This window comes from Salmo trutta, chromosome 9, assembly GCF_901001165.1.
Source record: "Salmo trutta chromosome 9, fSalTru1.1, whole genome shotgun sequence".
Taxonomy (NCBI): Eukaryota; Metazoa; Chordata; class Actinopteri; order Salmoniformes; family Salmonidae; genus Salmo; species Salmo trutta.
In genome coordinates, this window is record NC_042965.1 from 32010111 (window position 1) to 32024704 (window position 14594).

At 46.5% G+C, this 14594-nt stretch overlaps 1 protein-coding gene across 6 annotated transcripts in view; it reads right to left on the reverse strand.

Annotated features, from left to right (window-relative positions):
- The window catches only part of LOC115200406 (dedicator of cytokinesis protein 8), an 85856-nt gene that overhangs the window by 22994 nt on the left and 48268 nt on the right, over positions 1 to 14594 (reverse strand). For 4 of the 6 annotated variants that reach the window (XM_029763462.1, XM_029763466.1, XM_029763464.1 and 1 more), the window contains 17 exons: positions 14373 to 14466; positions 13940 to 14102; positions 12714 to 12834; positions 12537 to 12607; positions 12232 to 12376; positions 11577 to 11678; positions 10831 to 10926; positions 10520 to 10754; positions 9264 to 9425; positions 8627 to 8802; positions 6151 to 6246; positions 4991 to 5086; positions 3520 to 3669; positions 3227 to 3340; positions 1145 to 1300; positions 382 to 518; positions 69 to 232 (listed from right to left, as the gene is read on the reverse strand). In XM_029763462.1, coding sequence (XP_029619322.1) covers positions 69 to 232; positions 382 to 518; positions 1145 to 1300; positions 3227 to 3340; positions 3520 to 3669; positions 4991 to 5086; positions 6151 to 6246; positions 8627 to 8802; positions 9264 to 9425; positions 10520 to 10754; positions 10831 to 10926; positions 11577 to 11678; positions 12232 to 12376; positions 12537 to 12607; positions 12714 to 12834; positions 13940 to 14102; positions 14373 to 14466 — 2278 coding nt within the window. The remainder of the gene's footprint in view (positions 1 to 68; positions 233 to 381; positions 519 to 1144; positions 1301 to 3226; positions 3341 to 3519; positions 3670 to 4990; positions 5087 to 6150; positions 6247 to 8626; positions 8803 to 9263; positions 9426 to 10519; positions 10755 to 10830; positions 10927 to 11576; positions 11679 to 12231; positions 12377 to 12536; positions 12608 to 12713; positions 12835 to 13939; positions 14103 to 14372; positions 14467 to 14594) is intronic. The other 2 variants (XM_029763463.1, XM_029763467.1) reach the window with 1 other exon arrangement.

Here is a 14594-nt window from a genome sequence, read left to right on the forward strand (position 1 = left end):
CCAGACTTTACATTAAGTCCCAATGGGTAGGGTATAGGTGTGGATATGGGATGTGGCCAGGCCAGTACCTGTGAAGTCCAGGTAGTTGATGGAGTCAATGATGATGCCCACCAGGGGGAGGTAGAGAGTGGCCACCTTGGCCCGGACCTCGGGACGGGTACAGCGCTGGTCCAGGTCATGGGCACACAGCAGACTGTAGGTGGCGTTGATGGCCTTCCTCTGGACCTTACCCCTACACACACACACAATCTCATAAGCACACACAATCCCATAAGCACACACACATATTTGTTTGTGTCAGTGTGTAGTTGACAGACCCCTCACACTCCATGTCAGACTCCTGAGATAGTGGGCAGTGAGGTGTTGTGTGTGTGTACCAACCCCTCTGACTCCATGTCCAGTGCAGCGCTGAGCTCAGTGAGCAGTAGACCAGCGAGGTAGTGCTGCTGTTTAAACTCCTGGGACAGCTCAAACAGCCCCAGGATCCTCTGCTCCTGGAAACTACACGAACTGGAGCTCTGCAGAGAGAGAGAGGCCAGAGAGAGAGAGAGACCAGAGAGCGAGAGAGGCAGAGGGGGGGAGAGAGTGAGAGACGGGGAGGAAAGAGACGGGGGAGAGAGAGAGAGAGAGAGAGAGAGACGGGGAGAGAGAGAGAGAGAGACGGGGAGAGAGAGAGAGAGAGACGGGGGAGAGAGAGAGAGAGAGAGAGAGACGGGGGAGAGAGAGAGAGACGGGGGGAGAGAGAGAGAGACGGGGGGAGAGAGAGAGAGACGAGAGAGACGGGGGAGAGAGAGAGAGACGGGGAGAGAGACGAGGGAGAGAGACGAGGGAGAGAGACGGAGAGAGAGACGGAGAGAGAGAGGAAGAGAGACGGGGAGAGAGACGGGGAGAGAGACGGGGAGGAGAGAGAGAGAGAGACGGGTGAGAGAGAGAGAGACGGCGAAGAGAAAGGGAGACAGGTGAGAGAGAGAGCGAGACGGGTGAGAGTGAAAGAGAGAAAGAGGTTGGAATATAAAAGGAGAGAGAGTATTTAAAGCCAGAGAGAGAGAACCCACCTTACATAACCATACTACACTATAACCTAAAATCCCAAAGCTAGGTGAGTGCCGGAGACAATATGATTTTGACTGACATGAAAACTGACCTGTGAGGAGATGGATGGGCATGGAGAGACGGGTGCAGAGGCAGGGCTACTGAAGTAAAGGCTGAGGTTGAGATAGTGCTCGTGACTGCACAGGATACGCAGGAACTCCAATCGCATGCTAATCAGGGTTGGCATGGAAACGGTCTTTGCCGACATCTGGGGGGGGAAAAAATGATCAGATAGCTTAAGGTCAAGGTCAGGTTAGGTTAGGTTAGGTTAGGTTATTGACATGGGATATGGTCAGAGACAGAGTCTGGAATTGGTCACCTCCTTTGTATTTATGCTGTGGTTAGGGTAGCGTATTGTGGTTAGGGTAGTGTATTGTAGTTAGGGTAGTGTATTGTGGTTAGGGTAGCGTATTGTGGTTAGGGTAGTGTATTGTAGTTAGGGTAGCGTATTGTGGTTAGGGTAGTGTATTGTAGTTAGGGTAGCGTATTGTGGTTAGGGTAGCGTATTGTGGTTAGGGTAGTGTATTGTAGTTAGGGTAGTGTATTGTAGTTAGGGTAGTGTATTGTAGTTAGGGTAGTGTATTGTAGTTAGGGTAGTGTATTGTAGTTAGGGTAGTGTATTGTGGTTAGGGTAGCGTATTGTAGTTAGGGTAGTGTATTGTAGTTAGGGTAGTGTATTGTAGTTAGGGTAGTGTATTGTGGTTAGGGTAGCGTATTGTGGTTAGGGTAGTGTATTGTAGTTAGGGTAGTGTATTGTGGTTAGGGTAGCGTATTGTGGTTAGGGTAGCGTATTGTGGTTAGGGTAGCGTATTGTGGTTAGGGTAGTGTATTGTAGTTAGGGTAGCGTATTGTGGTTAGGGTAGCGTATTGTGGTTAGGGTAGTGTATTGTAGTTAGGGTAGTGTATTGTAGTTAGGGTAGTGTATTGTAGTTAGGGTAGTGTATTGTAGTTAGGGTAGTGTATTGTGGTTAGGGTAGCGTATTGTGGTTAGGGTAGCGTATTGTGGTTAGGGTAGCGTATTGTGGTTAGGGTAGCGTATTGTGGTTAGGGTAGCGTATTGTGGTTAGGGTAGCGTATTGTGGTTAGGGTAGCGTATTGTGGTTAGGGTAGCGTATTGTGGTTAGGGTAGCGTATTGTGGTTAGGGTAGTGTATTGTGGTTAGGGTAGTGTATTGTAGTTAGGGTAGTGTATTGTAGTTAGGGTAGTGTATTGTGGTTAGGGTAGTGTATTGTAGTTAGGGTAGTGTATTGTAGTTAGGGTAGTGTATTGTAGTTAGGGTAGTGTATTGTAGTTAGGGTAGTGTATTGTAGTTAGGGTAGTTTATTGTGGTTAGGGTAGTGTATTGTAGTTAGGGTAGTGTATTGTGGTTAGGGTAGTGTATTGTAGTTAGGGTAGTGTATTGTAGTTAGGGTAGTTTATTGTGGTTAGGGTAGTGTATTGTAGTTAGGGTAGTGTATTGTGGTTAGGGTAGTGTATTGTAGTTAGGGTAGTGTATTGTAGTTAGGGTAGTGTATTGTAGTTAGGGTAGTGTATTGTAGTTAGGGTAGTGTATTGTAGTTAGGGTAGTGTATTGTAGTTAGGGTAGTGTATTGTGGTTAGGGTAGTGTATTGTGGTTAGGGTAGTGTATTGTAGTTAGGGTAGTGTATTGTGGTTAGGGTAGTGTATTGTGGTTAGGGTAGTGTATTGTAGTTAGGGTAGTGTATTGTAGTTAGGGTAGTGTATTGTAGTTAGGGTAGTGTATTGTGGTTAGGGTAATGTATTGTGGTTAGGGTAGTGTATTGTAGTTAGGGTAGTGTATTGTAGTTAGGGTAGTGTATTGTAGTTAGGGTAGTGTATTGTGGTTAGGGTAGTGTATTGTGGTTAGGGTAGTGTATTGTAGTTAGGGTAGTGTATTGTAGTTAGGGTAGTGTATTGTAGTTAGGGTAGTGTATTGTAGTTAGGGTAGTGTATTGTAGTTAGGGTAGTGTATTGTAGTTAGGGTAGTGTATTGTAGTTAGGGTAGTGTATTGTAGTTAGGGTAGTGTATTGTGGTTAGGGTAGTGTATTGTAGTTAGGGTAGTGTATTGTAGTTAGGGTAGTGTATTGTAGTTAGGGTAGTGAATTGTCTTTAGGGTAGTTTATTGTTGTAGTGACCTGGTTGCAGTAGTTTTTGACCAGGATGAAGACAAAGCCTCGGTCCATTAGAGACAGCAGGTCATACAGGAAGAAGGCCAGGCTGATGTTCACCTTCTCTGCCTGCTCCAACTCCTAACAACAACAACAACAACAACAAAATAGATTTTCAGTTAAAAACAGCCAATGGTCTCCTTAGAGTCATCAGGAGAAAAAATTAAAAGGAAACTGCATTTAGTGATGATTTGATAGATTGATTCTCTGAAAAAGTGTTTGAAAGTTTACTAAAGGCTCATAATGACATCATTACTAACCTTCTGCTGTTTGACCAGGATGGTCCCCATCTCAGCAGTAACCACGGAGACGATGGTTGTGACATCATCTTTGAAGCGGTCTGAGAAGCGGCTCCTGCGAGGGACGTCTTGCTTCTCCAGCTGAGACACATGCTGGGCCATGCTCTTCACCTGGACACACACACACACACACACACCACTCCATTAAGCTAAAAATGCTAGAGCTTCTTTGCCATTAAAGTAAATACACAGTGTAGAAAACATTAGGAACGTCTACTCTTTCCATGACAGACTGACCAGGTAAATCCAGGTGAAAGCTATGATCCCTTATTGATGTCACTTGTTAAATCCACTTCAAATCAGTGTAGATGAAGGGGAGGAGACAGGTTAAAGAAATATTTTGAGACATTGATTGTGTATGTGTTCCATTCAGAGGGTGAATGGGCAAGACAAAAGATCTAAGTGCCTTTGAACAGGGTATGGTAGAAGGTGCCAGGTGCGCCAGTTTGAGTGTATCAAGAACTGCAACACTGCTGGGTTTTTCACGCTCAACCGTTTTCTGTGTGTATCAAGAATGGTCCGCCACCCAAAGGACATCCAGTCAACGGGAGGCCAGTGGTTGAAAACAGGTCATTGATGAAAGATAACAAAAGAGGCTGACATGAATTGTGCAGAGCAACAGGCAGGCTACAGTTAGTCAACTGACAGTCCAGGACAACATTGGTTGAATGCACAACTTGTCATACCTCGACACAAACGGGGTATGGCAGCTGCGTTCCACATCTTTCAGCAGAAAGCCAAGAAAATGTGGTTGCAGTGGGCTAAGAAACGAAAACACTGGACAGTGGAGAATTAGAAAAACATTGCTGGATCCGATGAATCGTGGTTCCTGCAGTTTCACGCTGATGGGAGGACTAGGGTATGGAGAAAACCACGGGAACATGCATCCATCATGCCGCGTGTCAACATTACAGGCTGGTGGTAGTGTGATGGTGTGAGGTGTGTTTTCATGGCACACATTGGGCCCCTTGATAAAAGTGGAGCAACGATTGAATGCCACAGGATATCTGAACATCATCGCCAATCAGGCATCCCTTCATGGCAGCAGTGTGTCCGTCTGAAAATGCATTTTTTCAGTAGTATAATGCCCCATGCCACAAGGCTAGGATTGTCCAGGAATGCTTCCACGAACATGACAGTGAATTCAGCTTCCTGCAGTGGCCTGCCCAGTCACCAGATCTCAATCCAGTTGAGCATCTGTGGGATGAGATGGAACGAGCTGTTCAGAGTAGAGATCCACTACCAGCCAACTTCACACTACTGTGGGAAGCATTGGAGTCAACATGGACCAGCATCCCTGTGGAATGCTTTGGACACCTTGTAGACTCCATGCCCCAACGAATTGAGACTGTTCTGAGGGCAAACGGGGATGCAACTCCATATTAGGAAGGCTTGCTAATGTTTGTACATTGAGTTTATTGAACACACTCACCAGCAGCTCAAAGAAGAACCAGGCGTATTTATATGCGTTCTCTCTGCAGACTCCTGTGCTGACCACAATCTGCAGAGCTAACTCCTCATGGAACTGCTGTCAGAGGAGAAACAGAGCCTCGGGTTACTACCACCACTAATACAGTAGTGTCTGGTAACTTACATGTAGAATACAGAGTACTTCTTCAAAGGATCACATCAATCCTGGACTATCTCAGTGTTATAATGGATGACTTCTTAAAAGAAAAGTACAACCTATATGTTAGAGAGACAGAGAGATTAGAGAGAGGGAGTGACACTCAGACAGACCGACAGATTTATTTACTGACTGAATGACAGACTGACTGATGGTGCCACAGTCCTCAGTTCAACACAAACCAGAGCTAGCCAAATGCACTCTGACCCCAGCCAGTGAAATCAGACACAGCATTTCAAAGGGAAGGGTCTGGTCTTATTTGAACATGGCAAACAACAGAAGAACAGCGCCTCAAAACAGAGTGATTTGATTTTGAAATGCACACACACACACACACACACACACACACACACACACACACACACACACACACACACACACACACACACACACACACACACACTGTTTAATCTCTGTTAAATCTTTGTGACTGTGTAGACCCACAGTTCAATGCCATGTTCAGGTTCTATTTCACATCCTCGTGTGGTTCGCTCTGACAGCAGACAAATCCACATCACATTATCTGTTACAGATTTAAGATTTTACTGGCTGCCATGTAACATCCTACTGCGACGTATATAGAACATTCTACTCAGAATGCAAATGAGAATGTTACTGTCAGTGTTTGGCCAGTATGGGGCGGCAGGTAGCCTAGTGGTTCGAGCGTTGGGCCAGTAACCGAAAGGTTGCTAGATAGAATCCCTGAGCTGACAAGGTAAAAATCTGTTATTCTGCCCCTGAACAAGCCAGTTAACCCACTGTACCTAGGCCGTCATTGTAAATAAGAATTTGTTCTTAACTGACTTGGCTAGTTAAAGAAAATATGGAAGATACTTTATGGAAGTCTACATGCTACAGTATGTGATCTGGTCTGCTCAGTGTCACACTGCCCTCTGCTGGTGACTGTTGGCATCACAGAGGTGAATAAAGACGTTTATTCCCCGGATCTTTCTGGTAAAAGTTACTTTTCTGTTGGAGGGCCGGGTCCCGCCCGTAGAGCTCTGAGGGTGGCTGCTCACATCCACATAGGTCGACATACGACTGCCTGGGTTGTTCTGGCCCTGAGGGAGAGGACAGCAACAACAAGGTGGTCATGAAGAATCTGACTCGACTATCTGGACTATTGTAGCTTCAGACACACAGAGACAAACAGATGTGGTGTGTGAGTCCCAAAATGGCACTCAGTGCACTATTTAGGGAACAATCTTTGACCATGGTCCATGGGGTGCCATTTGGAATTCAGACCTGGTTTTAATTGGCCCAAACCAGTGAGTCGACACTACAGCCATAGACCCAGGGGTTGTAAAAAAAAGCCTTGAAGGTTCTGATGTGTTGTAAACCAACCAACAGTCAGAGGCTACGCTAGAGGATGTAGCTACTCTAGCAATGTGTTTGTGGCAGGCTCATGACAGAGGATGTAGCTACTCTAGCAATGTGTTTGTGGCAGGCTCATGACAGAGGATGTAGCTACTCTAGCAATGTGTTTGTGGCAGGCTCATGACAGAGGATGTAGCTACTCTAGCAATGTGTTTGTGGCAGGCTCATGACAGAGGATGTAGCTACTCTAGCAATGTGTTTGTGGCAGGCTCATGACAGAGGATGTAGCTACTCTAGCAATGTGTTTGTGGCAGGCTCATGACAGAGGATGTAGCTACTCTAGCAATGTGTTTGTGGCAGGCTCATGACAGAGGATGTAGCTACTCTAGCAATGTGTTTGTGGCAGGCTCATGACAGAGGATGTAGCTACTCTAGCAATGTGTTTGTGGCAGGCTCATGACAGAGGATGTAGCTACTCTAGCAATGTGTTTGTGGCAGGCTCATGACAGAGGATGTAGCTACTCTAGCAATGTGTTTGTGGCAGGCTCATGACAGAGGATGTAGCTACTCTAGCAATGTGTTTGTGGCAGGCTCATGACAGAGGATGTAGCTACTCTAGCAATGTGTTTCTGGCAGGCTCATGACAGAGGACGTTTATTGACTCTGTGTTTGTGGCAGGCTCATGACAGAGGATGTAGCTACTCTAGCAATGTGTTTGTGGCAGGCTCATGACAGAGGATGTAGCTACTCTAGCAATGTGTTTGTGGCAGGCTCATGACAGAGGATGTAGCTACTCTAGCAATGTGTTTGTGGCAGGCTCATGACAGAGGATGTAGCTACTCTAGCAATGTGTTTGTGGCAGGCTCATGACAGAGGATGTAGCTACTCTAGCAATGTGTTTGTGGCAGGCTCATGACAGAGGATGTAGCTACTCTAGCAATGTGTTTGTGGCAGGCTCATGACAGAGGATGTAGCTACTCTAGCAATGTGTTTGTGGCAGGCTCATGACAGAGGATGTTCATTGACTCTGTGTTTGTGGCAGGCTCATGACAGAGGACGTTTATTGACTCTGTGTTTGTGGCAGGCTCATGACAGAGGATGTTCATTGACTCTGTGTTTGTGGCAGGCTCATGACAGAGGATGTTTATTGACTCTGTGTTTGTGGCAGGCTCATGACAGAGGACGTTTATTGACTCTGTGTTTGTGGCAGGCTCATGACAGAGGATGTAGCTACTCTAGCAATGTGTTTGTGGCAGGCTCATGACAGAGGATGTAGCTACTCTAGCAATGTGTTTGTGGCAGGCTCATGACAGAGGATGTTCATTGACTCTGTGTTTGTGGCAGGCTCATGACAGAGGATGTTTATTGACTCTGTGTTTGTGGCAGGCTCATGACAGAGGACGTTTATTGACTCTGTGTTTGTGGCAGGCTCATGACAGAGGACGTTTATTGACTCTGTGTTTGTGGCAGGCTCATGACAGAGGATGTTTATTGACTCTGTGTTTGTGGCAGGCTCATGACAGAGGATGTTTATTGACTCTGTGTTTGTGGCAGGCTCATGACAGAGGATGTTCATTGACTCTGTGTTTGTGGCAGGCTCATGACAGAGGACGTTCATTGACTCTGTGTTTGTGGCAGGCTCATGACAGAGGATGTTTATTGACTCTTTGTTTGTGGCAGGCTCATGACAGAGGATGTTTATTGACTCTGTGTTTGTGGCAGGCTCATGACAGAGGATGTTCATTGACTCTGTGTTTGTGGCAGGCTCATGACAGAGGACGTTCATTGACTCTGTCTTTAGCTTTTCCCACCTTTTTTTAAAGGAGAGTAGACATGCACAAGTTAAAGGGATACTTTTGGATTTTGGCAATGAAGCCTTTTATCTACTTCTCCAGAGTCAGATGAACTTGTGGATTTAATTTGCATGTCTGTGTGCAGTTTGAAGGAAGTTGCTAACTAGAATTAGCGCAATTACTAACTAGCTTTAACGCAATGACTGGAAGTCTATGGTAATAGCTAGCATGCTCAGTGTCCTTTAAGAAGAGACAAAGTGTGAGAGGTGGACTTGGGGATTGAACATCCAGTGTTACCCACTCAACCACGACTCTGTATGTGTAGCAGTACCTTAGCTGACAGGATGTTATTGACTTCCGTGTCCTCTGGACTGTGTGGGGCAGGGATATCAGGGTTGCTGCTGCTGCGGATCCGGGACTGCAGTAACATGGTTCCTACAGTGGTGGCTGAGGCCCGCCCCATAGTACTGTAGCGGCCCTCAGTGGGAGGTACCGCCCCCCCTGGACCTGGACAAGCAGGGGAGAACCATATCACTGGATGATCTACCTGAACGCCACACTTCACCTACACACTGAAGAAGGCTATTAAGTTGAAACTTTATGCAACATCTTTTTGCTTGCAGACCCATCACACTATTTGGATTATCTTTATTCACAGGTTTTACGCCCCAACCAAACTTTTGGGAGAGCACGACGGTCCTCTTTTGAGAACCTTGTCACTGGCATGATCTACCTGGTTACACTTTACTTTAGTTGCACAGATCTGCACTTCTGTAGCATTGTATTGATGTAATTACACAGTTCCCCTTCATTTCAATGACTTCTGTTTCATGCAACTTATCTACAGTCACCGTGTTCAGCTGAGCACATTCCTGTAGCGCAAATACGACTATGTCCATTCTCTTCACAAGTTAGACTGTCCATACAGTCACATCACCATGACAACGTGTACGGTGGTTCCTTCCTACCTGTGCTGAGGAGCTCATTGGAGTCAGGCAGACGGAACACCCAGTACAGGTATGTTGCTAGGAGACCATTCCTGCCCTGCTGGTCCCTGGCCAGCTCCTGGCTGTTGTGGAGACTGTTGACGATTGACACCACTGACTCAAACGCTATCTGGGCCAGGTTGGCTAGGAAATAAAACACACAGTTAGTTACAACAAAACACGTCTCAAACATCAGGTATACTCTCACACTACTTGTCTGTCTGAAAGCCCTGGCGACATGTCCCTATAGGTACCCGTCTGTCTGAAAGCCCTGGCGACATGTCCCTATAGGTACCCGTCTGTCTGAAAGCCCTGGCGACATGTCCCTATAGGTACCCGTCTGTCTGAAAGCCCTGGCGACATGTCCCTATAGGTACCCGTCTGTCTGAAAGCCCTGGCGACATGTCCCTATAGGTACCCGTCTGTCTGAAAGCCCTGGCGACATGTCCCTATAGGTACCCGTCTGTCTGAAAGCCCTGGTGACATGTCCCTATAGGTACCCGTCTGTCTGAAAGCCCTGGCGACATGTCCCTATAGGTACCCGTCTGTCTGAAAGCCCTGGCGACATGTCCCTATAGGTACCCGTCTGTCTGAAAGCCCTGGCGACATATCCCTATAGGTACCCGTCTGTCTGAAAGCCCTGGTGACATGTCCCTATAGGTACCCGTCTGTCTGAAAGCCCTGGCGACATGTCCCTATAGGTACCCGTCTGTCTGAAAGCCCTGGCGACATGTCCCTATAGGTACCCGTCTGTCTGAAAGCCCTGGCGACATGTCCCTATAGGTACCCGTCTGTCTGAAAGCCCTGGTGACATGTCCCTATAGGTACCCGTCTGTCTGAAAGCCCTGGCGACATGTCCCTACAGGTACCCGTCTGTCTGAAAGCCCTGGCGACATGTCCCTATAGGTACCCGTCTGTCTGAAAGCCCTGGCGACATGTCCCTATAGGTACCCGTCTGTCTGAAAGCCCTGGCGACATGTCCCTATAGGTACCCGTCTGTCTGAAAGCCCTGGCGACATGTCCCTATAGGTACCCGTCTGTCTGAAAGCCCTGGTGACATGTCCCTATAGGTACCCGTCTGTCTGAAAGCCCTGGCGACATGTCCCTATAGGTACCCGTCTGTCTGAAAGCCCTGGAGACATGTCCCTATAGGTACCCGTCTGTCTGAAAGCCCTGGTGACATGTCCCTATAGGTACCCGTCTGTCTGAAAGCCCTGGTGACATGTCCCTATAGGTACCCGTTTGTCCAGCGATGACCATGGGCTGCATGATGAGGGTGAACAGTTTATCTAAGACCAGATGGAGGTAGAGGACCAGAGGTTCCAGTCTGGAGGACGACAGGGAGATGATGCTCAGCTTCAGCTCGTGTTCCAGCTTGTTCTCCGGAATCTTCTCTTCCCGAACCCGGAGCGGGAACGTCACTCCGCCCTCCAGGGCATGGCACAATGTGAAGAAACGTTCCAAGTGGTTGTCCTGGGGAGGGGAAGGGGTAAATAAATGACTACATAAAGTGTGTGTGTGTGTGTGTGTGTGTGTGTGTTAGACTTACCTGTGTGTGTACTGAGGACACAGCCTGTATCTCCAGGTTGAAAACTCCTTTGTGACTTTCCATCCACTTGACTGGAGGAACCTGAGGGGTAATCCTCTGCAGAGATAGATAGAGAGACTGACATATTAAGAACCTGAGGGAGAATGTTCTGCAGAGAGAGGGGGAATGTTCTGCAGAGAGAGGGGGAATGTTCTGCAGAGAGAGGGGGAATGTTCTGCAGAGAGAAGGAGAATGTTCTGCAGAGAGAGGGGGAATGTTCTGCAGAGAGAGGGAGAATGTTCTGCAGAGAGAGGGGGAATGTTCTGCAGAGAGAGGGGGAATGTTCTGCAGAGAGAGGGAGAATGTTCTGCAGAAAGAGGGAGAATGTTCTGCAGAAAGAGGGAGAATGTTCTGCAGAAAGAGGGGGAATGTTCTGCAGAGAGAGGGGGAATGTTCTGCAGAGAGAAGGAGAATGTTCTGCAGAGAGAGGGGGAATGTTCTGCAGAGAGAGGGAGAATGTTCTGCAGAGAGAGGGAGAATGTTCTGCAGAAAGAGGGAGAATGTTCTGCAGAGAGAGATATTAAGAAATATCATGTCTGTTGCCATCTAAACCCAATCAATAAATCAGTACATCAACAAATGTATGAAAAATACATGTAAGTGATATTTTCTCCCCCAGGGGGAGCCACTCCGCTCTTAACATTTTTGTGATAACAGTTTAAAATAAGTTGTGTCTGAAGATTTGAAATGGCCAAATGAATGGTTACCTCAGGTGAGTGCAGTGAGTAGTTGACAGGCAATCTGTCCAGGGCGATGGGGAGGCAGTACTGACCAGTCTGTAGTCTGTCAGTACTCAGTATAGGCAGCCACTACAGTACACCAGGGGATAGACAGAAGATCAGCCACAGCAAACATTGACAATGGACAAATACATACAGGAGACGCATCTACCTCGCCACATCATTGAGAAGAATCACTTACTAGTATATTGATCATAACTAACCAGCACCGTGTTCAGTAGAGTATCTACACATTCATGTAACACCACATTAACCCAGCGTGGAGTGAAACTGATCTGGACTAGGCCAGATCATAGACTGATCCAGACCAGATGAGACCAGGACCCATATTCATAAAGGCAGGGTTTACACAGGCAGCCTAATTCTGATCTTTTGCCAATCATTGGTCTTTTGACCAATCAGATGGCAGCCCCATTCTAGTCTTTCACCGAATGATTGGCAAATAAACGCCGCCATTATGTCCCAGAGTTGGAGTGCTGCTCTAGGATTAGTTTAGCCTTTTAGATCACAATGAATAAGATTGCTTGGACAGGGGAAACCTGATCCTAGATCAGCACTCCTACTGTGAGGCACTTTATAAATATAGGCCCAGGTGAGACCAGGCATGAGGGGTCAGACTTACAGAGTAACCTATGAGTGTCTCACTGGCTCCAGTCTGATTCTGTTTCTGTTGACAGCTGATGTGGTAGAATGTGAACAGCAGGTGGTGTCTCTCAGTCAGCCTGGCAGGCAGAGCCATCTTCACCTCCTCATAGAAGTCTGGAGACCTGAGGCACAGTCACATAGGACAGAAGTCAGAGACAACACAAACAAAATGTTAGATTGTTATATTAGAAAATGTAGCATGTCATGCCGTAGAAAATGTAGCATGTTATGCCGTAGTTGTGTTATTGAAATGTAGCATGTAGTATTTAAAATAGTACTTGCTTGTTATGGTACGTGACTGGGGTGTATACTTCTTGCACAAACTCAGGACCATTCGATTTTCCAAAAATGACCTACGCGGAAAAAGAAAGCAGAGTAAACTCAATGAAACCATGTTGTACAATGTCACAGCGACGTGGGTGAACACTGTGTGTGTGTGTGTGTGTGTGAGAAACTCACAGGCATCACACAGCTGGGGTCTTCTCCACTCATAAACTGGATTTTAATAGTGATATTCCTTCCTCCTGAAGTCAGCCTGTTGACAAAGTTGAGTCGCTGGGGGTACACATAGAGGAGGTTCCTGGAGAGAGAGGGAAAGGGAGGGAAAAGGGAGAGCAAAGAGAGACAAAGGGAGGGAGAGAGATGGTTATTTTTCTGTTTACAGCACTGCATACTCACATTACTTCATAACGATGAAAGGAATGATGTGGTACCAGGTGACCCAGTAAGGACAAACTATCTCTCCTTCCTTCCAAAGTCTGCACTTGTTCACTTCCCTTCACTGATTCGAAAACAAAATGACTGGTATAAGAAATATGGTGGAAACTCCCACTAGTCCATGCTTCCACAAATCAGCAGCCCAAGCCCTACATATAGCCTGGTAAATGTCAGTGCCCAGAGTTCTTCCTGGTCAGGTGGTCAGGATATGACCATCTTCTATCAGCACCACAACTCCTATTCAGAGTTGGACTGCCTGAGCCTGCACATCCATACTACACCACTAGATGGCCCCCGGTGAAGCTAACAAATGCATGATATTACACAATACACCACATGGGCCTGAAAACAAGCCTTACCAATGAACCAAATGTGGTGTGAACATTAGTGTGAGATTAAAAACTATGTAACAATGTTGTCATCTGTCCTGAGACAGGAGACACACTCTTAGGCTGTGTCCCAAACGGCACCCTGTTCCCTATATAGTGGACTACTTTTGAACAGAGCCCTATAGGGAATAGGGTCCCATCTGGGACACAGTGTTCATCTAGCGAGCAGTGAGGAGGAAAGAGTGAAGTGTTGACAGCATTGGGGGTTGTGTCAGGTCAGACTGGTTGTAGAAGTCCCAGCAAACCTGTTCACGACATTGATGGAAAATAGAAGGCCTGAAGCTATAGTATCTGCTGTGTTAAATACGTGAAGGGACATGTGTACATGGTGCTTAGCATGGAGACAGATAATACACTGGTATGGGGTAGTAAGTCATGAACCTGGCAGACCTGTTTACACTGCTTGAAGCTATGTGCTATGGTAAATCCATGCGGTCTGAAACTCTAAAGCTTTGAGGAGAATTTGCAGAATATGCAATATTCAAAAAGTGGTTTCAGGAGAATTCAGTGAGTGTACTAAGCTGTAAATGCTTTTGTGCAGTCTGTGTGTGGTATGCATCGACACGTGTGTGTGCTCACCTGTAAGTGCTGTGTGGAACATAGACCTCGCTGGAGGGGAACTCCAACACCTCTTTGACAGGTCGGACGTTCTTCTCAGCCAGTGGTTTGACTGGGATCAGCTCAGTAGACAGACAGGCCACTGGGTTGTCATGGACCGGGGTCACATCCAGTTTTATTGTACCTAAAATAGACCAAGTCAAAAATAAGTCAAATACAGTCTGAAACTATGTTCATTCAGAATTATTCCAAAGTAGGTAAATATAAGAAAGTTTTTCAGTCCCACAGGTTTTCACCACTATAAGCAATTGATTCTGAATTATTCAGTATAGCTCATTCAGCTATTTTAAATGCATGAAACCCAGATAAAACAGACACTTGTTGTTGGGTTTAACAGAATGAAACAGGACACGCAGACAGCCAGGTCTTGCTGTGTGGTTGAATAGTGGATCACCTGGTATGGTTTTAATTCTTCTCTGCAGGGATGAGAACTTCTTGATGTCTGCCAGGAACTTAAACAAGTCCTCATCACTCAGACGGTCCCCTTCCTTAAATAAAGCAGGGTCCAGTTTAGTCAAATGAACATGTCTTTGTGTTCATGTGTACAAGATACAGTGATTTAATGTCTCTGAACACCTCAGAATGAAACATTGTGAATTTGTAGTGTTGCACAGCA